Genomic DNA, 24,520 nt, shown 5'->3' on the forward strand with positions numbered 1-24,520 from the left:
CGCTCTGCGCCTGCGCAGCGCCCGCCGGAAGCGAGCCTCGGTCCCGCCTGTCCTCTGGCGAAGATGGCGGCGTCTACGGCGCGCTTAGCGGCGCGGCGGCTCTTCCTGCCCTGGTGCGCTCGCCTCGTTGGGCCGTCCGGCTCGGGGAACCGGGTAAGAATCGGAGCGGAGATGGTGGGGGAACGTTCCGGGTATCGGTCTGCCGCAGTGGGGGCGGGGAGCTGTAGGCCGCGTGTCGCGGTGCACGCTGGGAGCTGTAGTCAGCAGATGACTGAACTGCAGCCTTAGGCGCAGGCCCGTGGAGTCTCCCTTCGCTTTAGCAAACAGGTTCTCAGGAGGAGACTAAGTGCTAAAGGACGTGTCCAGTGCCTGCAGGCTCCTGTCAGCAGGGCTGGGGTACACGCGTGGCGCTTGTTGGGTGTTTGGCTGATGGTGGCAACGGAACTTGCTGGCAGAACATTCACTTGGAGGGAGACGGGCGCAGTCTGCTCCGATTGAGTTGGCTTAAAGTGTACGAAGAGCAGATAAAGGCCATTGGATTCTTTAGACCAGAGGAGGAAGCTCCCCTGCCATTATGAGGAGTGTGGGGGGGCAGCACTGATCCCTGCTCTCTGGTGGCAGCAACGGGACCCGAGGGAACAGCGTGAGGATGTGATGGGAAGTGCTGCAGTTGGGTATCAGGATAATGTGCTTCACTATGAAGCTGCTGGAGCGGGCGCAGCAAGGCACTGCAAAAGGCACAGCTGGCCAGGAGGAGAGAATGCTCTGTGAGACCTGAGAGCAGCCGTTCAGTATCTAAAGAGGGGCTGTAAGAGAGAAGGGGATGGGCTCTTTAGCAGGGTCTGTGGTGACAGGACAAGGGGAAATGGCTTCAAACTAAAAGGGAGATTTAGACTGGATGTAAGGAAGCAGCTTTTTACAGTAAGGGTGGTGAGGCACTGGAGCAGGTTGCCTACAGAGGGGGGTGGATGCCCTGTCCTTAGAGACACTAAAGATCAGGCAGGATGGGGCTCTGAGCACCTGATGGAGCTGCAGGTGTCCCTGCTCTTTGCAGGGGAGTTGGCCTTAAGAGTCCCTTGCAACTCGTCTGGACCTGTGATTTAACTTACAATCTATGACTGATGTCCTTTTCTTCCAGTGCGTACATGTGGGAAAAGGCAGATTCAGAGCCGCCCAGGCAGCAACAGAAGTAGTTTTAAATGTACCTGAGACTCGTGTGAGTCCTCTGCAGAATGGCTTGCAGGTCGCTTCTGAAGACTCTGGACTTTCAACATGCACGGTAGGTAACCTGTAAGGGAGATGCTTTTTCTTAACTTTGTACATGTTTTCATAACCTCTTGTCTTTTTCTTTATAGAACTCCATTGGAATCTATAAATATTTATTAGCAATTGCTCTTAAAATGAGCAGGGAAATCGGATTCGTGAGGCTTTTGCAAGTGTTTTGTCATTAGAATTTTGTGAAGATCTTTTTTCTCAAAAACCCGGTTCGCTTTAAAAAAAGCCATTTAAAAGTAGGTCTTAAAAATCTTAAGTGTAGTTCATACAGGAGAAACAGCACAGACACAATAATATTATTGATTGATAACGTTACGATTTGTTTCCTTTTTCCCCCATTGAGGTCGGGCTTTGGATTGATGCTGGAAGCCGGTATGAAAATGAGAAGAACAACGGAACTGCTCACTTTCTGGAGCATATGGCTTTCAAGGTGAGTGTTGGCTTCACATTTACAACAGATTGCTAAGTTAGGCGTCTTTAGAGATCAGTGATAGAAACTTGGTCAGAATTGTCTCAATAGGGTTTTACAAATGAAGGGGGTTGGATTTGGGTTCCAATCAGAAAGCAGAGCCAAATTGTTCATCCTGTGTAACTGATACTGAACTACAGATTGGTACCAGGTCTACTTTTAACTTACTTTTTTGACAGTTTAAAATGTCCTTAGAAGGCACAGAATCCAGCTTTGGATTTTAATTTGTGAGCATAGTAGAATTTAGAGCTGCCTAAATATTGGAGAGATGCCAGCATTCATTTCAGAAGGCTCTTGCTCTTGACCTTGACTTTTGCAGACAAGCAGTATTAATAGTCAGCAAGTGGATTCAAAGGTTTAGTTTGACTTCCTTATTGTTTTGCTTTGTTTCAGGGTACAAAAAAGAGATCTCAGTTAGACCTTGAACTGGAGATTGAGAACATGGGAGCTCATCTGAATGCCTATACATCAAGGGAACAAACAGTGTATTATGCAAAGGCTTTTTCAAAAGATTTACCAAGAGGTAACTGCTTTTATTAGCCTGAAAAGCAGCAAAGAGCAAAACTCTTACCAGCTCCTGGTGAAGCATGAGGGTGATGCTTTTGCTGCCTGACAATCCCTTCTTTCTTGGGCTAAAAGGACTTTTTTAAGCTTAAAGGAATGTGAGAGCGCAGGTTTGGGAAGGGTTGTGGCAGAAGCTGTGTTGATACTAGAAGTATTTCTGCTAGGCTCGCCCTCAGAAGTGCCTTTTGAACACATACAGTTTTAAAGCTTCTAAAGTTCCAAACTGCGGATCTTATTAATGAATGTTGGGCCGCCTCTGCTTTGAGCTCAGTTTTACTTTTGGAACCAGATTGAGTCTAAAGATTCAGTTTCCATTCCCATCTCTGTTTCCAATTAGCCGTGGAAATCCTTGCTGACATCATCCAGAACAGCACCCTGGGAGAAGCAGAGATTGAGCGCGAGCGAGGAGTTATACTCCGCGAGATGCAAGAGGTTGAAACCAACTTACAGGAAGTTGTCTTTGATTACCTTCATGCCACAGCCTATCAGAAAACAGCCCTCGGAAGGACAATATTAGGACCCACTGAGAACATCAAGTATGTCCAAGTTTGTGGCCATCTTCAGTTGTGGGGTAACTTTTCTGTATTTAAAAGATCCCCGTGAAAACACAGGGAATAACTTCAGTTTAAGTTTTGGCTTTGGAAGATACATGAAGTTGCATTGGATGTAACTGTAAGAACTTCCCTATTGCCCCTTGATACAGTCACACAAGTGTACGTGAACTTCACGTGTCTTCATTATGTGCCAGTTTTTGTTACTGGTTTCATAATGTTGTTACCTGGTGCAAACTGGGAGTGTTCCCTTTTCCCATCAGTCAGCTGTTAGGCGCTGTTGTAAATAAACCTGTGTTTACATTGCTCTTTTCTGCACTTGTTTGCAGCAGTGCAGTTGAGATCACCAAATGTGCTATTTTAAAGCTGACATGATATCATTGGTGGATCCTGGCTCCGCCTGACTGAGATCAACATGGAGTAGAGCTGTAATTCTTACTCCTTGTCAGGAAGCTGTAAGAACTATGAAAGACAAAATGTATGAAGCTCCTGCTTCCATTTTAGGTCACCCTTACTGGAGCTTTTTGCTCTGTACGCTGGCAGAACTTATAATTACTTTGATACTACATCATTCTGTACTTTTATTTCTTTACCTTGTCATAAACTTTACTGACGTGGTAACGATGATTTCTTGACTGTCACAGATCCATAAACCGTAATGACTTGGTGGAGTACATAACAACACATTACAAAGGACCCAGAATAGTCCTGGCTGCTGCTGGAGGTTGGTACGAGTTACCCTGGATCATGTGAAACTGTGCTTAAAACCAGTCGTTGAAGTTCCCGGGAACAACAGGATGAATTGCCCATTGTTCAGCGGGTCCCAGATGCTCACTGTTAGCCCTGCCTGTTCAGTTTGTGCCTCTGTAGCCTTTGAACTTCCGTTCCCATTTCCCCTCAGTAAAATTCCAGAAGCATTCTTAAATCAGTAAGTAGAACTGAATTGAGGGGTGAGGTCGTTGTTCCATGTGAGCTTGAAAAGAAGGGTCTGGGAGGAGGAGTTCATTGTGAAAAGGGAGTAGCAAAAAAAAAGAGGGAGAAAAAATGTTCAGGCTTGAAAATGAGAGCAGTTTGGTTTGGAATATGGTCGTGATTTTATGCTGAGTAACAGCACTGTGAGCAATGTGGCCTTATGGGGGGGAACCTCACTGCTTGGTGTTGCAATTTAAAGGAACTGTTTACAGAGTAGCATTATGAAGTGTGTGAAAAACCTTTGTTAGGGGTCTGTCACGACGAGCTACTTGAGCTAGCAAAATGCCACTTCGGTAACTTGCCATCTGCTCCAGAAGGAGGACTGCCGCCCCTACCGCCATGCAGCTTCACAGGCAGTGAGGTAAGCTGTTTTGAGCTGCCCTTTATCCACTTAGAGCACAACTGACACGTGCAGATGAGAGCTCAGTTGTTTCGCCCACAGTGGCAGTAACAAGTACGTTGTTTCCAAAGCAGCACTTACTTACCAACTTCTTTTTGGCAAGCCTTGCTTCCACCACCTTCTCTGCCCCATTGATTGCTGGAGGAATACCTCCCTGCTCCCACTGCTGCTTTCCTTTTATTCCCTTGCCTTCACTGTTGGAACATTTCCACTTGTTGGGGGTATTTGTGTTACATTCCCAACTGCATTCACATACTGGAAAGCCATTCTCTCTCTTTCCTTCTTGTTCTTTCTCATAAAGCGCTTTGTAGTGCCCTCTGGGTGTATGTGGCAAAGTGCTACAAAATGTTCACAGTGCAACTAGTTAAGGCTGATGTTAAGTGTAACTTTGATTTTTGGCTCTGTGTGTGTCTGCTTTGTGGTACTGGTGCATTGGAGATGTCTGTCTCCTAATGCTTAACTTCTCATGTACGTTACCACGTGCTTTCATGTGCTCCCACAGATTCGTATCAGAGATGACAAGATGCCCCTGGCGCACATTGCCATCGCTGTGGAAGCAGCTGGCTGGTCTGACCCAGATACCATTCCCCTTATGGTAGCAAACACTCTGATAGGTAACTGGGATCGTTCCTTCGGAGGAGGAGTGGTAAGTGGACCTGCGAGCACCCTGCTGCTTAGAATGAGCCCGGTGAGAATTGCCTGACGGGGTTCTGCCAGCGCAAGTGGACATGAGCGTATCTGGGGGTGTTACTGTTACTTGATGATATTATTTCTGAAGGTCCTTCATTAAGGCAGCATAAAGGAAACCCAGCTGGGGGTCAAAGAGTATTTGTTGCCCAAGATCTAAGAAAATCTTAGGAAGTGGTGCTAGATCACTAAAATAGAGGAGACTTGAGGTCTGCCAGTCCTCATGGGCAGTGGAACGGTTCATACTTGCACGTTATCAGCACGTGTGGCTGTTGCCAGCTGCACCTTTCTTGAACCTGCGTAGCTTTATGATTTCGGCTTAAAATCTGGGCTGTTATTTGGAAGTGTGAGATTACACACACAGGAAGAAACCGGCCATGAAGAGCCGATACTGGACTACGTAGCTCCTGCTGGGCCTTCAGATAGCACTGCATGTTCTGCAATGACTGAAATGAAAACAAGACACCGACAAACCTGCCGAAAATTCATGAAACGTGTTTTCTGTCGCCTCAGCAGAATTTATCCAGTAAACTGGCTCAGATTGCCTGCCATGGGAACCTGTGTCATAGTTTCCAGTCCTTCAACACCTGCTACACTGACACGGGGCTGTGGGGACTCTACATGGTCTGTGAGCCATCGACTGTGCAGGACATGGTGCATTTTGTTCAGAGAGAATGGTAAGCAAACAACTTTTGTCTAAAAAAAATACGTTTGTGGACAAATATACTTTAACCACATAGGAATTCTCTGAAGGGAATATTTCTAATTCTCTGCTTAGGCTTGCCTGGAAACAACAACTCTATCTGGTTCTGACCTTCGGCACATGGGATGCACGGTCCCAGCAGCCAGTTTTTGGCACTTTTACTTTGAATGAACACATTTAGGTGTGTTTTTCTCCCCTGGAAGAATGAGTGTGAACAGCAGGGCTTTTACAAGGAAGATACGGCAGTGATTTTCTTTTAGACTCTGATGTGACAGCAGTTATGAAAATGTACGTCAGACTTTTTAGAATGCTGCTAAGGCAGCTTGCAGCGCCATGAACTGCGTGTTTGACAACTGAAAGAGTAAATATTCAGCATAACGAAGGAGCATAATGAATGTAGTTACCTTTAAATACTGTTACCAGTGTTAATGATGCTGTCCCACATGACACAGCAGGTGGTAGGAGTACATAGGAGAGTGATGTGTAAAGTAGCTGGGCTGTTTGTTATATATGGAATCATAGAATTACCCAGGTTGGAAAAGACATTGAAGATCATCAAGTCCAACCGCAGCCTAACCAGTACCCGAACTCTAAAAACCCTCCGCTAAATCATATCCCTGAGCACCACATCCAAACGGCTCTTAAACACATCCAGGGATGGCCATTCAATCTTGAAACCTGGGACTATAGATGGCTTAATTCATCTAATACCTCATATCTACATTGAAAACGTGCTCATAGGTGCAATTCTAATGCTGGAACTGAAGATGTAATTAGAGATGGATACATTATTTCAGGGCTTGAAGTGGGTAAACTTGAAAGGAAACAAAAAGAGGGTTTTTGTCCCATCGTGTAGCACTTACTTAGATACCCTTACTCTGAGATTATGAATAGCTGGTTGGTAAACACATCATTGCTTTAGCTGTCTGTATGCTGCAGCTTCACACCAGAGAAGCTGTGAGCCCTTCTTGTGCTTAAGTAATGCTGTAAGGGTACCACATCCTTCTGTCCTAATAAAGTCTTCTCTATGCAGTGTGATGTAGTTACACAGTTTGCTACCTTAGCAAGAGCCAGGAAGTAATGGATTGCCTTCTGGGCTAATTACCTCTAATTGCTTGGCTCCTGGTAGCTTACCAGCAGCCATTCTCAGACTGGCAAGTATGGACCACACATGGCTCAATACATTCACTTAATAAAAGGAAACACAGCTCATCTAAGGGGAAACGCTTGATCTTAGGCTGAATATTGGTATGCTGCCAAAACCTCCCCTACTTTTATCATGCTGCTTCTGCGTATCCTGTGGCTTATTTTCTTATCAAATACTCTTATCAGCACTGCCTATAGAAAAGATATGCCTGGGTAGATTGCCTGAAGTAACGAGGTACACAGCCCTCCTGCATGCTGCATGTCAGCTTTAAGGAATGCTTTTGGATCTGAACTGTTTTTCAGGATAAGACTTTGTACCAGCGTCACAGAAAATGAAGTGGCTCGAGCAAAGAATCTTCTGAAGACAAACATGCTGCTACAACTTGATGGTGAGACTTACGGAGCTTTGTTTGCTTTCCTTCCTGCACCTGTATGCTGATAACTGAAGCTCATTTTCTCCTGGCTTAGGCTCCACCCCAATCTGTGAAGACATCGGAAGACAAATGCTGTGTTATAAGCGCAGGATTCCAATTCCAGAACTTGAGGCGAGAATTGAAGTAAGTGACACCCCTGTTGTATGTTTTTAATTAGGCCCCTACTGTAGTAAGAAGTTTCTTAATTGTTATAGGAAGTAACAGCACAGAGGATAGACTGCACCTGCCAGATAGTTTATCTGTTCTGCTGCCTGTTCCTCTGGGCTGTTGGTAACTTTTTGGACAGGGTTGGTAATAAAGATTTCTCTCTACTTTTTCTAGGCTATCGATGCCCAGACTATTAGAGAAGTTTGCACAAAGTACATCTATGATAAGCATCCTGCAGTCGCTGCCCTGGGTATGTTGCCATGTTCCCATCTAGTAACCCCTTCTACAGCTTTCCTTAACAGTTTAGAATGTGTCGTCTCATGGTCAACTTCCTTTAAACTCCAGGTCCAATTGAACAGCTTCCAGAGTATGACAAGATCTGCAGTGGGATGTATTGGCTTCGCGAGTAGGATGACCAGAACTTTCAGTATGTTTGACCTTCAGAAAGAAAAATAAAGAGGATACCACTATCTCCTCCTTATGGCTTTTGAGCTGGGAGAAATGCATTTGAAAAGACTAAAACTCAAACACCAACTGTAGCCCTGCGTGTTTGCGTACTTAAGGAAGTAAGGAAACAATGTATAGTATTTGCGTTTTTATTATAAAACAAAGATTGTCAGTAAAAGTCATTTCTTGACTTTAGTAGCATTCATCACTTGTTCTTGAGCAGCTTTCTTTGCCTTGACCATTTCAACGAGTTCCTGGAGAGTTGGGGGAAAAAAAAAGACACATTGAAATGTACAGCTTAACTATGCAGGCAGCCTGAAACACTCTGATAGGGCTGCATTAAAAAAGGGGTGGCCAGCAGGGAGCGGGAGGTGATTGTCCCCCTCTACTCAGCTCTTGTGGGGCCCCATCTGCAGTACTGCGTCCAGGGCTGGGGCCCCCAGTACAGGAAGGATGCGAAGCATTTAGAGTGGGTCCAGAGGAGAGTCTTAAACTGAGACAGGGGAGGTTTAGGTTAGATAGTAGGAGGAAGGTTTTCACACAGAGGGTGGTGACACACTGGAACAGGTTGTCCAGGGGGGTTGTGAATGCCCCATCCCTGGAGGCATTCAAGGCCAGGCTGGATGTAGCTCTGGGCAGCCTGGTGGCAGCTCTGCACATAGCAGGGGGGTTGAAACTAGATGGTCATTGTGGTCCTTTTCAACCCAGGCTATTCTATGATAGTGAGCAATCTGGACAGTTTAATACTGTAACAATTTATCCTAGAAAGAACCCAATTAATACTGACATGGTGTTGAAGGTCAATGCTCATCCACTTCTCTTGTGGTACAACATGGAATACAAAGGGTGGCTTATGGATAGGACTTAAGAATCTCAACTTGCTGTCACATTTAAGACAAGTTTTAAGAGGCAGACTCTTCTTCCTTGCTTCCACCTTCAGTACGTTCAGGGAAAGAAAACCTAGTCCTTCCTGCTCTCTTGGGGCCGAGTTACAAAAAGATGATTCTCTCTAAAGCTCCATCTTGTGCTAGCTTGCTGTTGCCAGGTACTGTGCCCGGGAGGTGAGGGCAATAGTAAACACAATAGATTCTAATGAGACCTAGATTACATGGTAAGAAAACCTTACCTTGTATCGCTTCATGCAGTCTTTTTTTGACCGGCCTGGGACAGCTGCTGCTATTTTCTCCCATCTTTCAGGAGTATTTACTGGGTAAGTCTTCAATGCTTGTTCTAGAAGTTTTTGTTCTTCTGTAGTCCAAGGGGATGAATCTAAAGGTGATCCTGTTTTCAAATGCAAAAGTGACAAAAAAAGAGTTCAGTAACAAACTTTTTGAGATAAGCATAGTACCATTAAAAATATCAGATTTTAAGTCCTTACAGAACTGGCCAAGTGGCACAGAATCTGTGGAAGCTATCAGATAAGCAGGTGTGAGATAACCAGAGCTGTCCTGTGAAATCACATCCTTAGGGCAGCGATGTTGCTTCTCCTTTTATTTTTCAGTAAAGAAAGAGTCTGTTTCAAGACCCTGGAGGGCTTGATGGGAGGCGTTTGGGCTTCAGCAGGAAACCAAAGCTTAGCTGTGGGATGATCCTATATTTCAAGACATCCATCCCCTCATGCCTACTGCTTCCTGAAAACGAGGAGCAGATGATCTCAAAACCAGATTTAATCTGTTGCCTCACAAAGAAGCATTTCAAACTGCCGCTGCTCAATTAACCTTGGTTTGTTCTAAGCGTATGAGAAATTATCAAATAGGTCTCGTAACTGAGCTTGCATCACCTTCTTACTCACTAAAGGTTCTTCATAAGCAGTTCTAAAGTTATGGATTACTTTCTTATCAAGATGCACAGAGGAGACAGCTCTGCTGAAGGAGCTCCCCTTTTCACCTTTACCTTCGAATCGTTCTGAGGGGGCAGCGCTGTCCATCTGAGGCACCACGCCGTGTTCCTTTTTAAATTTGTCAAATGCTTTCTTGTTGATATCATCTTTTTGATGAGGGTCTGTGAGAAACAGAACAGTTACTGCAACAAAACAGAATCCAGCTGTAATGATAAAAACACTAGCAGATAACAGGCTCAGAATAACAACAAATAAAAGCCCCAGCCCCTTTACAACCATGGCAAAGAGGTTGGTAGATACAAATATTGTTCGTGGACCAATACATTTTGCTCAAAGCATCAGACCCTCCAACTCCTATTTCACTTCATGCTGCTGAAATAAATACCTCCTCCACGTAAAATGAAGCCTGAACGAGCTGCTTCAGTGAGACCGAAAGGGATTGTCTTGTCTAAGGACTGCAGCACAGATCTCCTGCCTTACCCAGCCTGTGTCACAGGGGCAGTCAGGAGCACAGGCAGTCTCCTGCCTTCTTATATAGATACGCAGCACAGAGAAACAACTCTAATGCTGTTTTGTTTTTTCTCTACAGTAGCACGTTTTGCTTTTCCTTGAGAACATAAACCAGAGCCTTTTCTCAGTCTCCCAGCTCTCTAGGCTCCACTTACTACAAAAGCCATGTTAATGTAGCTGTCTGACTGGTGGTGAACCCCAGTTGGGTGGACAGTTCCTCTCACTCCAAGTATAGAAACAGGGCCTAGACATTTACAGGTGCATCGAGTTAGATTAAAAGAAGATTTCAGGGATTCAGTCATGAGGTAAAGACTTAATGTGATAGCTGTGAGGATGGAAATATCGAGTCACAGAAACACTCCTCTACATTTTCCACCTGAGCTACGTTTCCTTTTGGGATATACAGAGCATTTTCTCCCAGCAGACACTGTGCTGTTTGAAGATGGAGTTGCACAGAAACATTCAGACCATCCCAGTACAAAAATAAGCGAATACAGTTACCCAGCTTCTGGAGGCTCTTGGCTTTATTGATGACATCTTTTGCTGTTCGTTTTATTCCAGTGGCAGAGTGCAAGTTCATGTAGTTGGCGATAACTTCCCACCTAAAGCCAGGACAGAAAGGGGAAAAAGAGCATGTATTATAGCTGCTTATCTTTGTACAAGCTACAATCAAGCTTCTGTACGTAGCTGAACATATACTAATTCCTAAATTAAATTAATTAGTACTTAAAGATGTGAAAACTCTCCTAAGTGACACAGAATGTTTTTAGTCACTAAATACTATGTTTCTGTTAAACATTCAATCAGCTTGCGTGAGGCTCTTGGCTTCTCAGACATAAAAGGCATGGGGGCAGAATGTAGGTGTGGAAGTGCAAAACTAGAATCCTTGAGGCTGTTTGGCTGTAGCTTACCTGAATTCCTTACACAACTCCAATATAAAATACTGCACCGGCACTGAAATGGCAGGAATGTTATTAACACTTTTTCCAGTGCCCCTTGAAAGGGCCTAAATACCAGATAAAGGAGATTCAGCAGGAGAGAGCTGGAACAGCCCGGCCCCAGAATTATCCATAGTGCATCTTAGAAAAGGAGGAAGATGTGCACCTGATCAGACAGGAGGGTCACAGATCAAGGCTGTGGCTCTTGCTGTTCTTGTCTGCTGATATACAGTGCAGAAACAAATACTGATGCCATATCTATCACTACCATAATATGAAGGCTTGGGCTTGTTTGTTTTTTGGTTTAAATGTAGGCATCCAAACCTGGTAATAGAGGCTTCAAATCTGTGAATCCTAAGTGAAAGCAGGTATTTCAATCCCGGGAAAGATCAGGATTTAAGGCATGAGGAAGCTGATCACCAGTGCTGCTTTCTGTCGATCCCAGCCTTTCCTTTTTTCCCAGCTCTCTCCCAAAGAGAAAAGAGGCTCTTAGCTCTTTCTGTATGTTTTCTTCGTAACATGTAGAAGAGAAACGGCAACACATTCACTGTGGAACTACTGCAAGTATCTTACACACTTGTGTTCTCACCCAGCTGGATCACAATCATTGTTCCAGTTTTATTCTGGGCTTTAATGACTGGTGCCTGTCATGAGCCCTATGCAAACGTGCAGCGGGGCACAATCTTGCTGATGGACTGAGGCCCAGTTGAGTGAAACAAATAGGGCCAGAAGTAATTCCAGACATGTGTACAGCACAGTATTAACAGGAGAAACCAGAGGCTATTCAACAGTCAAGAAAAACAAGGACATTTAAAGAGTCCGACTGACATATCTACGATGGTCTGAAAATAATATTACATATAAAATATTATACTTGTATAATGTAAAATATTATACTTACTTACAATTATTAGTTAGCTTTGAACACCAAAACTAAGAAGTACCTTGAATTAGTCCCTGCTGGGAAGAGGTTCACTGCTTTAATTAATAACTGTAAATCATCTTCTGGCCAGTTTTTGCTCCCACCTCCACCACCTGTTGTCGACTTCTCTGAACTCTTTGTTGCTTGGCGCATACGAGCCTCTGCCTCTTCTTTCTCCCGCCTTATTTGTTCATTTATTTCTTCTATCTGGGGGGTTGTAAACGAGCACTTTCATTTTTAAGAAAGAAATATTTTATGTTGCTACAAACCCCCTCTCTGGAATTGCTTTGAGCCTTGAATTTTGCTTAGTTTCTGTTCTGTACATGATGCATGAAGAAACAGAGCTCATCTGCTTCAGCATTATTTCCCTCCATCATGTGCACAAATGTAGCCATCCCAGATTAACAGCTACAGTAAAAGTCCATCCCAAGTTCACTAAGAAACATGAGGATAAAGGCAAGATTTCTGAATATAATGGGAATCTCCACACTAACATCTGATACCAAGAGACAGATCCACAGAAGGATGAAGGACCTAAACTGGCTAGTGGGGACAGTTCAACATCTATTCTGAGTACAGTAACTCCCAGAGCTTCCAGTAAAACTGGCACCTAACCCTGGTTAGGCCAGAAATTCACAATTATCATGATACAATTCAAGTGACGGCTTTAGTAGGATAGCTAAATTAGCACTGATTGCAACAACGCAGACTTGGGCTTACTAAGGCTTAGGTGGCCATATGTACAGTTTGTTAGCAAGCAGAACTGAATTTATCTATCACACAACGTTGTGAACTGTAATCACACCTGGAGACAGCAGTTAAATACCATTCACGTATCTACTTCTGAGTAGATAACTGGATGTACAGTACAGTCCTGATGACATTAAAACACTGAACGATGCCCACCACCTTTTAATTAAGTCTTACTGGCAAAAGGAAAACTACCTTAACTTTATTAAAGCAGAAGTAGAACAGCTTTAGCAGGGACAGAAAGAAAAATCTCCTATTTTGGAACACTCCTGGAAACTGGGAATTGGATTAAACCATATGCAGTGCAAGAGGGATTTGAATCTTAAATTTTCAGTTATCAGATGAGGAAATCTAACCCTGGGATGGAGGCAGATGATCAGGAAATAAAGTTCACAGACATCACTCGAAAGTGGATGAGAGAAAGCATCTTATTCTCTCTGCAAGACATGGGTTCAGCCTTGTTACTCCAAATGGATTTGCTTTCCTGGCAAATAGAAGCAGATCCCTGTGGAGGTTCATGAACCGTGAGCACAAGTGTTTTGCTTTTCCTATACTTTGGCATCCAACCCGCTGGCCCTTCCATGTGCATATAGCATGTAAACCCTTTTGTGGATCCAGTCCCAGGTCATGGATAGTAGAGGCAGGATTTTTCTTGAGTAAAAGAATTGGTTGAGATTGCTCTCATTCCCCACCTAGGGGATATCTACGTGATGAACCTGATCTAGGAAACATGGAAGTTTGGTGGCCCTGCCAGGCAGGGGGGTTGGAGCTTCATGATCCTTGAGGTCCCTTCCAACCCGGGTCATTCTGTGATTCTGTGATATATAATTACCTGTTTTACTACAGCTGCTTTTCCTCCTTCCCTTGTTGTGGACGTAAGTGCTTCATTCAAGCATTGCAGACTAAAAATAAATGATTAAGTTACAACGCATTGCTAGTAGAAAGGTGGATATCAAAATGAGCAGGAATAGGGAGCAAGAAAACTCACCTTGCTAGCTCAAGACGATCACAAAGTTTTTCCACCTCCTCCATCATTTTAACACAATCTGCCTCATTATCAGAAAAGTAATTCCAGTTCTGGAAGCAGAAATACACATTCTGCAAAGTTCTTCAACATTATTGTCCTGTCCCTTCAGACAGAATCTTAACACACAGCATTTTTCAGCCATTGCTGTGCCTGGGCCCATATGACGAGCCTTACTCAAAACTGCACGGTAAGCACGCATTTGAGCATTTTGCTGTTTAGTAAACCCACTTTCCATACCCATCTCTGATCACAAGAACAAGCGCATGATAAAGTCTGATCTAAGCAAGCATAATTTCACTCACATCACTTGTATTTCACTATGGTAACACTGAAGTACCTTGCACGTTGTTCTCAATTTTTGCCTTTCCTTCTTGATTGCTTTTTTCTGGATCTCCTTTTCCTTCTTTGCTACTAATGCTTGTTGCCTAACTTCTTCCTCCTCTTTTTCTTTTGCTAACCGTGCTGCTTCTAATTCTGCTTGTCTTTGCTGCAATCAAAAAAGAACCAAAAAACACCAACACAAAACAAACACACAAAAATATACACAAAGCAAAGTCATACAGTTATAAGGTCATTCAATATTAACATTTGCTGTTTCCATATGTTGGAGTGTAGCAATACTTCAGCATTGTCTTTGAAGGTACGTTTTAGTACCTTACATTTCCCAAGCCTTTCATTCTGGATACTGTTTCCATGGACATATTTTCCAAGCTGTTAATATTAATCAAGTAGGTAATATTACCTCAAAGTGTTTCACACCAAACAACCGCTCACAGACCATACCCAAGAAGTGGATAGAGCTGCTTGCTTTATGTTAGAGGAAGGCAGGTCTCAGAAGTTAGTGACCGCCTTTAAGCCAGAGGGAGCGTATGCAATAACAAAACCCAGTTCTGTAAGTTTTTCATTTCAGATCCATGCTCCTTATTTTCATCTCTTTCTCAAAAGGCTCTCAGCCTTCTACTGCCTGTTACACTGGGAACAAGGACAACGCATGTGTAAAGCCCAATATAACTTTACAGTAATGTTCTGACACATCTAGAAGCTGGAGCCTCTAGACCAGGTGTGAATGAACCAGACTTCTTCAACAAAATAAACTAAGTGATTAACTTACTTTTTCTTTTGCCTCTTGCTCTTTTCGTTTTGCTTCTACCTTTGCTTTCTTCTCTGCTTCTTTCTTTGCCTTTTCCTCCTCCTTAAATTTTTTTATCCTGGGATCACAGCTGTATGCATTGTCTGGCAGAGGAAAGACATATCACATACAGAAGAAAAACAGGGCTTTTCTGCTGTTAGTTAACAAATCTCTTTTACGAGAGCAGTTTGTACGCTCACCAACAAGTATCCTAATTCTGTTCATCTCCTCTTTTTTCCTCAGTGCTCTGGCAGCCCTATTTTGCTTTTCAATCCATCTCCTTTCATCTCGACTGCAAAGGGAGAGCATAGTTAGTTCAGCACTAATACACAGCGAAGCATCTGTAACTGTCAGAAATTCAGCAACAAACAATTCCAGTTTCCCCACGTGGATGCTTTTCTGTGAATACTTCAACAATAAACTTCAAAAAAAGAACTTCCAGGCCCCAATGCACTGTCCCAAGTGCTAAGTGTTTAAACGAGCAAACAAACATGCCTAACACCTGACAAAACAGGCGTCTCACCTCTCATTACAGGGAATGGCACCGTGGACTCTGTTTCCAAAATACAATCCATTTGCTGACCTAACATTAAGCCCAAGCAAAACAACTGGAATGCTAGTATACAGTTTAATTAAAGGGCAGCGGAATAATTAATGCCAATTATCACCATTTCACACAAAATAGGCTGTGTTAAGTAAGTGTGTGTAAGAACTAACTCTTTCCATGAATTACTCATCCATAAACCAAATGCAGATAAATATCCTTTGGAACAAAGGAAAATCCCCATACGAGTAGGGGAGTCAGTAACAGCCTGGAATTAAGTACAATACAGGACTATGCAAATAATTCAAGAGCTTTCCAATAAGAAGCCTAGAAAATAAGTTATCAAAAATACAACTGACATAGAATTGATTACAGCACCTTCATAGAACCTTCACAGGAAAACACTGAGCCCAAAAAGAGAAAAAACAAAGTAATTGCAGAAAAAGGTATAAGAGAAACAAATGTCCAGCTAGAGCCTAAGTATGGCACCAGCATTAGACATAGAACTGGCTAACTGCTGCAGCTAACTACAAAACTGGTTTCTGTTCAGACTTGCAACAGAAGGTTTATGTAATTATGGACATACAGGAGTGACTGAGTGAAAGGTTGTGTCCTGTGAAATACAGGTCAGACTAAATGATTCAGTGTTTTATGTTAATTTAAATGTTCCGTGTTTACAAGAATAGAATTAGAATGTATTTTCCAACAGCAGCATGGTCTGGATAATTCAGCTATCACTATACCAAGAAGTATGCCATTTTTATGAATATCAAGCCATCAAAAATAATTCTGCTATATTCCAGGAAGCACTGCTCGTCTCAGCATCGTTTAACATGAAATTGGAGAAAGAAACAATACCTGCTTGCTCATCTAAAAACCAAACCCAAAAGCCCACAGTCCAGTTCAACTCCACAGCTGACTACTGAGCAGGGAGGGCAGAACTCCATCTCAGCTCAGCAGCCATTCCCTGTCTGTTTTATAGTCTTAACACACCAAGATTTTCCCACTTGCCATTAGTCTCTCACTCTCCTACCAGACTTCTTCTTTCTTACATACCATTCTGCTTTTTCTTTTTCTTCTTCATCTAAATAAGAAAACTCTCGCCAGGAATCAAAATTATACCTAAATTAAACACAGAAATAACAAGAATTAATGAAAAGAATAGAAAACAGCAAAACTATTAGAAATAGACAATGTTCTTCAATATTAGGTTTTTTTTGGTAGGCACTTACACGGCTTTTACAATTTAAAAGGTATCATTTATAATTATATTGCACTTACAGCGATGCCACTGTATTGAAACTAATAATTCCTATCTGCAGGACCACCATCACAGTGCACTAAGCTCCCAGTACAGGCAGTGGAGATGTACAGCAGTGTTATGAGAGAAGTAAGTATCCATACTTAGCAGATGAGTCAAGCCAAGAGCTTTGTGACTTTCTCAGACTAGTCAAACCCTCTTTAACTAGGGGAGCTTAAATACCTAATGGATACCTCCACTGAAAACACAAGTGAAACGAACCCCCCTCCTACTGTATGGGACAGCTCAGTTTGCAGCCATTCTGGCCAAGCACTGTCCAAAATTCCTCTCCGTTGTAAATTTACAGTTACAGATGTTCTATCTAGTATAAATCTGGCCCGGTTTGTGGAAGGCACCAAACAGCTGTGAAGCAATTTCATGACCTTACACAGCTAGAACAGACCATAGGGCAACAATCTACATACAAACAAGTCTGCAAACTCTTTGTATTTCACACCTTGAATACTGTGAAGAGCAGCTGAGGTCATCATCCAACTTACCAAAATGAATAGAATGCATCTACCTCTTCAAATGAAGAGTTCGCATCCCCAAGTTTAGGAACATTTTTCTTATTTGACCACCTGAAAATAAATGGAAATGTTCAGGAAGTAATATATATGCAATCTTATTTCATAAAATGGCATGTGTTAAGTACAAATCAAAATGCCAAAACTGGGTTTCCCTCCCACCACACAAATGGATCATGAGGTAAGAGAAAGAAATCATGATTGTCTGCTCAAAATATCATCCAGATTGTGCCTTTTCTGGGGAACTCTCCCAGGTTTGGCAGATATACAAGCAGATCTGATGGAGCACAAGCTACAAACACTAGTAACAGGGCCTCAGTTCTCCACACACACCCTCCTGGTAGAGGAAGGCAAACAACAGAGTGTTGTAAAAACAGGACAGAATGTAATATGGAACTGAGAACAGTCTTCTCTTTTTTACGAACATCTCACAAGTCAAACTCAGTCATTGGTGTGGCAGTGGAGATTATTTTAAGAAGAAATCATTGAGAATGCTCCATTTTGATTGTATTGTGCTTATCATCAAACTAACAGAGAATCACCAAGGTTGGAAAAGACCTAAAAGATCATCCAGTCCAACCATTCACCTATTACCAATTGCTCCCACTAAACCATGTCCCTCAACACAACATCCAGTCTTTCCTTCAACACCCCCAGGGTTGGTGACTCCACCACCTCCCTGGGCAGTCCATTCCAATGCCTGACCACCCTTTCTGAGAAGTAATATTTCCTAACGTTCAGCCTGAATTTCCCCTACCACAGCTTGAAGCCATTCCCTCTAGTCCTATCACTAATGACACAAGAGAAGAGGCCGACCCCCAGCTCACAACAAGCTCCCTTCAGAAAGTTATAGAGAGCTATAAGGTCTCCCCTGAGCTCCCTCTTCTCCAGGCTGAACATTCCCAGCTCCTTCAGCCTCTCCTCATAAGCCCTGTGCTCCAGACCCCTCACCAGCTTTGTTGCCCTCCTTTGAACACATTCCAGGGCCTCGATGTCTTTCTTGCAGTGAGGGGCCCAAAACAATTCCCAGCACCCCTTAAAAATTGTAGCTGCTACACACAATGCCAAAAGAGTTTGCAAATACCGACTGCAGTGCAACAAAAGCAGTAGGACATGGCCTACCTGGCATTTCTTTCAAAAACTGGTGAAAAAACTTCAAAGAAGTTCTCTTTTGCTTCGCTTTTGGAAGGTACAGAGTTATCAAAAGTAGGATCTATGCTGTTGAACGCTCGTCGTTTCACAGGGTCAGACAGTATCTCATAAGCTGAAAAACATTACCAGACATCAAACGTGAGACTGCAATGAGTTCTCTTAGCAATGTGGGAATGCTAACAGAAAAAACTCTACACAGATTTGTGTTTGATTTATCATTCTGCACAGCCTGAAATTTAATTATTTTGGTTGCATCTCAACTTGTACTGCTGGCAATTCCTGTTTAACTAAGCAGTAAGAAAACATCTATGAAAAACAACATATTTAACTATTAAAATGTAACAGATTTAGTTTGGGCATGACATCTTTTGGCTTTTATCCTGCACCAGAGCCTTGCAGACAAATTAAGTCTTTTAAGTCCCACAGTTGGGGAACAGCACATTGCAACTTTATAACCTGGAAATCACACTCTGCAGCTCCAGTAAACTCGAATTGTTTCCTCAAGGAAGCATGGAAAATTTGTCTGTCAGCTCTACAATAACTATTGTTTTTCATTAGGAGTAGAAATTCAAGGAAATCAAATTCATATTGCAATTATTTTCTGACTGCTTCCCTGGAGAGAGAACACCACACCATGAAGGTCACATCTTGCAAGTGATAAGCTGGAGACCTTGATGCTTTGTGGCTCTGTAAACTGAGGAATGAATGAATGCAAGGAAACAACACTAAACTGTTGTTTGTTTGTGTGCCAGTCTTCTTTTGCCCCCAGGATAAGGGACTGCTTCTGCCAGTACTCTAAATAACATCAGTTGTCTTCCGCATTACAAGATGGGAGCTTCAACAACTCTCAGTCCATTTCCTAGTGCCACCTGTAGCTGAGTTCAGGAATATGCTGTGTCTCAAACATCTGTCAGTTGGCAGAAATGCTGAACAAATAGACAAAATGTTCCTTGGGCTAACCAGGCAACAGCAGAACTGTGTATGCAATTCTATATTGCCTGAAGATCTTAATTTCCATTTGAAGCTGGAGTTGAATACAGGCCAGTAAATAATTAGAAGAGGTGGGAAACAGGTTTCCCTACTGATTTTCAGATATTAGGATTTTTTTTTCCTGTTTCAAATTGAAACAAAGTCACAATATTCTGATATTTGTTACCACAGCCTCAAAAAGGTCTGGTTTCAGTCAGCTCATAGAAGTGTCTGAGTTGGAAGGGACCTTTAAAAGTCATCTAGCCCAACCCCCCTGACATGAACAGACTGATCAGGTTACTCACAGCTCTGTCCAGTCTGATCTTGAATGCCTCCATGGCAGGGCAGCCACCACCTCTCTAGGCAATCTGTTCTTGTGCTTCATTACCCTTACTGTAAAAATACCCTTCCACCTTGTATTCCAGTCTAAATCTCCTCTCTTTCAGTTGGAAACAATTTCCACTTGTCCTGTCTCAACAGACCCTGCTAAAGAGCCTGTCTCCTTCTTTGTTATAGCCCAACAACACAGGTGTTTATTTTTGAAAAGCTTTAGTACAACTCTATAGAAGACTGTAAACATCATTAGCTTGTCTAATGTAACGCTTCCTAACATTTTAACAAACAAGAAAAAGTCATTTAGAAGAAGGATTAGAAGACACAGATTCCAAAGCTCTCCCCTACCCTGACCTTACTGATTGAAAGCATCTGTTTAAAAAAAAAAAAGCACATTTAGAAGTGTAAGTCTGGTTATACCTAAAGTAATCTCTAAGTTTCTGCCATTAGCCAGCAGCAGCATTCTAGGTCACTGCAGGCAGGAATGAAACATCATTCAGTACACCAGGTCATCTGTGCAAGAGTCTGAGAAAACTGATATCCCAGATGAAATCAACAGGTACTCTGCTGGCAGACTAAGAGCATTAGAATTCTGACTGTTTCTACTGTTGGTGTCTTGCAGGAATTATTTTACAGTGTTTCATTTATTCTAGGCGTGTGGCAACCTCTAGTGGTTCACCCTTGCATACACTGTCATAAGAGTTCATAATAACTTCTGCATCGTCACCAAGTGGCAAAGGTCGGTCAGCTCTATTTCCATACTGCCTCCGCCCAAAGAGAAGTTACACTTAGGTGATGGCTGCTGAGTAAAGAAGTTTGCCAGAACAACTTCTATGGCTTTGCACAGTTCTTTAAAAGTAGCAACAGAGACAAGTCTAATAAAAGAGGTCAATGACTTACCTTTAGTTATGCACGTAAAATAATCATTATCACCTTCTCCTATTTGCTCCCCTGCAGCTTTTCGTTTGTCTGGATGATGCTTCAAAACCATGGATTTATCTAGCAAGCAGATGCATAACATTTAGAAATGTTTCATCTCAAACACTCTGTAATTTGCAAGAAATAATAATTCCAATTATCATTTCTCTAACTAGGTTCTGCAAGTAAAGTACATCCACAAGCCCGTGAAGGCTGCTGCATGAATACAGAATACACATGAATAAAGCAAGCACACACACACGTGTCTTTCTGGTCAAGTTCTCCACTCAGGCCTTAAATCCTAAGAGGTAACTTATGGTTATCTTCAGAATGTCATCTGAACTTGTTATCAAAGTTATCTTAGAGCTCTACAGTCATCAGGAGAGAGATGCCCGAGTTCTTGCTCAAGAACATTAGCGGGGTCAGGTTTTGCTCTATGCAGTACTAACACAAGACCCATAGTGGCACTGCTAAGAACTCCAACATATGCCCACATATCAGCTGCAACATAATTTTCTGTACAAGTCAGTAACTTGCTATGGGTGCTGCCCAAGCCAGTTCCAAACATAAGGTAATGTAACCAAGCTGTAAGTGAAGAATGATTTCTATTTATGTGCTCTCAGTGACCACACAGTTGCTCGCTATGGCTTTGTTGGTAGGTGACAGACTGGCACATTGCCTTAGCTCAGCCAAGTTGAGTTCAAAGGAACCCTTCTAGCCACTTGCAGGTAACTTAACCTTCACCTGTGGTTTAACTGAGGACAGTGATTCTACTCAAACAGGGACAGCTTTTTTATGTAACTGTTTGCAAGATCAATTCACAAGGCTGTTGGCTTATTTCATACAGAATTTAACGGTCAACTTCAATCTTCAAACAAATATTTGCAGTTAGCTCTTGGTCACATTGCTTTCTAGAAATAAAAGTTCTGAAGCCTGACATGATGTTTCTTGGTGTGTAAATATCATAAAATACCCTGGATAACCCAAGTGCACTCGTGAACCTTCACATTTCATGATTTCAGACACAAGCCCATGATAGCATGAAGCAGCACACTGCACTTCAAAGTACAGTTGTTTGCTTATCTGAAACGCCAAGAGAATGCAACCTCACAAGAACACACCGTTAATAGATTGATGATATCCCCAGCACTCAACAAAAGGAACTCTACACTATCCACACAGCAAAACGACCAAAGAGCACAACTGAACTTCTCAGAGATCTGAGTTAGTACAATGTTTAAATATTTAGTACAATATTTATATTAATTAATATTAATTAACATTAATTAATATTAATTAATATTAATTGTGTGCCCCCGGTGGCACAGTGGTATAAAGTGCTGCTTGCGGCACCGAAGGGCCTGGGTTCGAATCCCCCCTGTGGCGCAGGGGGTAGAAGTGCCGCTTTGCTACACAGGGGGCTCGAAACCCGGGAGTTGGACTTGATGATCTCTAAGGTCCCTTCCAACTCGCACGATACTGTGATACTATGAATATTTAAATACATGAAAACTGAAGAGTTACCACTCCATTCCCACGAAATCCTGTGCCCACCACCTGGGAAGATAACAGCACTATCTATACTTCTTAAGCATTCAGTAGCATTAACATGACAGTTAACAATTATAAGGGGGACTGAAGGTAACAATTTATTGAAACAGGCAATGCAGGGCCAGACATACTTCTCTACCTTTCACTGAGCCTGGCTGCAGACTCCAAAATGCAGAAATATACAGTTACAGCCTGTGTTGGGATTTGTTTGTCTGCTAGTCTTTTGTTGTTGTGGTTTGTCTGTTTTTAATCAGGAGTCTTGAGATAAAAAAACAAGATGTGAACTTGGTGGAATTTTCCACATCGCTCGCTTTGGGCCTGTGGATTTCAGAACTGTAAAGTGAAATTACAGGCTGGTAAATAAGTTGGAATCAAAGAGCAGGTCTGTGAAAATAGTAAAAAAATCTTCCTTGTGACATGTTTGTATTTGTATGTAGAAAACAGAGCTGTGTTTCTGAAAGAAGAGTATGCCTATGAGGGAAAGATACTTACGAGCTGCTTTGATTTGTTTCTGAGTAGCCCTGTATCGTATACTTCCTAGCCCAAGAACTGCATAGTGGTCTTGATTCTGAGGAACAAAGAACAAAGTTCTAGTAAGCACTGATATACGTGATCTAAGAAGCCACAACGCACGTAGAGCAACATCTTAATAAAGCACATCTTTAAAGCAAAAGGCAGGATTCTTCTCTCTCACAATCAGACAACACAAAATCAGTCTAATGCTGACAGACACAGAGAGATTCAGACTGGGGTAAGGAGGGGGTCACTAACAGCTGGGAATTGCAGGTAAATTTGTCAGATCTCCAGCAAAAAAAACCCAACAAAACACAAACTAAACAGCAACAATGCCAACCCCAAAACAACACTGCCTCTGCCAACTGAATACCTTCCAGTCCTTGGGATCAAGGGTTTTGAGCATAGGAAATTCTTCAAGTTGCAATTCTTCATCCCCTGATTCTTCAGAAAGTTCCTTCTCATCTTCTAGCTCCTGGAAAGAGGCAGAAACATTTATGTTTCTCCTCTTAATAAATGCTTCAAACCATCTTCCCACAGGTTCCACTTGACAGAGCACTGATGCTATAAGCAAAAACACAAAAGCAACTTCACCTTCTGTGGTTTACTTTTTTGTTGTTGTTGTTAAAGTACCATCAAAGTACTACATAACACAACACTGCAGATTGTCAAGTACAGAATCATCGAGTAGCTTGGGTTGGAAGGGAACTCAAGGACCATCAAACTCCAACCCCTTTGCTGCAGGTAGGGTTGGCAACCGCTGAATCAGGCACTATACCAGGTACCAGCTCAGGCTGCCCAGGGCCCCATCCAACCTGGCCTGAAACACCTCCAGGGCTGGGGGATCCACAGTTTCACTGCCAGACTGTGCCAGCACCTCACTGCCCACTCCGTGAAAGATTTCCCTTTGAACTCTATCCCCAGTCTCCCCTCTCATAGTTTTATGCAGTTCCCCCTTGCCCTAACACTACCTATCCGTGTAAAAAGTTTTATTCCCCTCCTGTTTCCAAGATCACACAAGGGGAGGCTGGAGGAGGTCCTCGGAGCCTTCCCTTCTCCACATGAACAACCCCAACTCCCTCAGCCTGTCTTCACAGGAGGTGCTGCAATCCTCGAGCATCCCACGGCCCCCCTCTGCACCCGCTCCAACAGCCCACATCCTCCCACGCCGGAGGCCCCAGGATCGGACACACGGAGCTCCCAGTGAGCTGTACAAGCCCTAACGACCGCCGTTAGCTGTACAAGCCCTAACGATCTCACACGCACCAGGCGCTCCCTTCCACAGACCTCACCGCGTTCCCAGCCCCTGAGAAGCGCCTTCAGTCGGAACAGCGCAGCCGTTAGCAGCTCGGCTCTCCCAGGCACCACCGCCGCTTCCCCCCCCAGAGGCCACAACCTGTTGCTGCCTCACCGGCTCCACAAAGCCCCGCGGAAAGCCCTGAGCGACGGAGTTCGCAACCAGCAGAAAAATCCTCCCCCGTTCGGTTCTAAACTCCAACTTCTGCGCTTCCACCGGCGGTCCGCTCCGAGACCGCCCCCTCGGCCCCCACTTCGCCCGGCCACCCGGCGCCGTGCGGGACGGCCGCCCTCCCCGCACCTACCGGCCGTCAGCGCCCCGGTGACCGCCGTCAGCTGCCCCTCGTGCGCCCCGCGCAGCATGGCGGCGCGGCGGGAGCGCGCTCCGGGCCCGAACCGCGGGTGCCGCCGGCCTCGCCTCGCCGGTTGCCGGGAGCCGGCGCATGGAGGCGCACGGGGAGCGCTTCCGGGTCAGCCGAGCGCTCCGCGGGGCCGTCAGGGGCGGT

General features: G+C 43.6%; 2 protein-coding genes across 4 annotated transcripts; one reads left to right on the plus strand and one right to left on the minus strand.

Annotated features, from left to right (window-relative positions):
- PMPCB (peptidase, mitochondrial processing subunit beta) lies at window positions 1-7,998 on the plus strand. Of its 2 annotated transcripts, none has more exons than XM_072342505.1 (13): window positions 1-153; window positions 1,139-1,279; window positions 1,619-1,705; window positions 2,138-2,267; window positions 2,646-2,844; window positions 3,504-3,583; window positions 4,080-4,192; window positions 4,734-4,877; window positions 5,432-5,595; window positions 7,071-7,156; window positions 7,236-7,324; window positions 7,523-7,598; window positions 7,694-7,998. In XM_072342505.1, exons 1-13 carry the CDS (start codon window positions 64-66, stop codon window positions 7,756-7,758), a joined length of 1,464 nt encoding a protein of 487 aa, XP_072198606.1. In that variant the 5' UTR covers window positions 1-63; the 3' UTR covers window positions 7,759-7,998. The 2 variants fall into 2 exon arrangements, with proteins under 2 accessions (XP_072198606.1, XP_072199433.1); XM_072343332.1 differs by having other exon boundaries at window positions 5,435-5,595.
- On the minus strand, window positions 7,931-24,477 carry DNAJC2 (DnaJ heat shock protein family (Hsp40) member C2). Of its 2 annotated transcripts, none has more exons than XM_072340510.1 (17): window positions 24,320-24,477; window positions 23,092-23,282; window positions 22,698-22,773; window positions 20,637-20,735; window positions 18,405-18,546; window positions 17,256-17,336; window positions 16,512-16,577; window positions 15,112-15,203; window positions 14,894-15,015; window positions 14,120-14,269; window positions 13,744-13,832; window positions 13,588-13,657; window positions 12,028-12,212; window positions 10,647-10,747; window positions 9,689-9,796; window positions 8,922-9,076; window positions 7,931-8,049 (listed from the first exon to the last, which is right to left on the minus strand). In XM_072340510.1, the coding sequence occupies exons 1-17, from the start codon at window positions 24,375-24,377 to the stop codon at window positions 7,975-7,977; spliced, it is 1,860 nt and encodes a 619-aa protein (XP_072196611.1). In that variant the 5' UTR covers window positions 24,378-24,477; the 3' UTR covers window positions 7,931-7,974. The 2 variants fall into 2 exon arrangements, with proteins under 2 accessions (XP_072196611.1, XP_072197384.1); XM_072341283.1 differs by having other exon boundaries at window positions 23,092-23,193; window positions 24,320-24,455.
- Between the last annotated feature and the right edge of the window lie 43 nt (window positions 24,478-24,520).

Source organism: Excalfactoria chinensis, chromosome 1 (genome assembly GCF_039878825.1).
Source record: "Excalfactoria chinensis isolate bCotChi1 chromosome 1, bCotChi1.hap2, whole genome shotgun sequence".
Taxonomy (NCBI): domain Eukaryota; kingdom Metazoa; phylum Chordata; class Aves; order Galliformes; family Phasianidae; genus Excalfactoria; species Excalfactoria chinensis.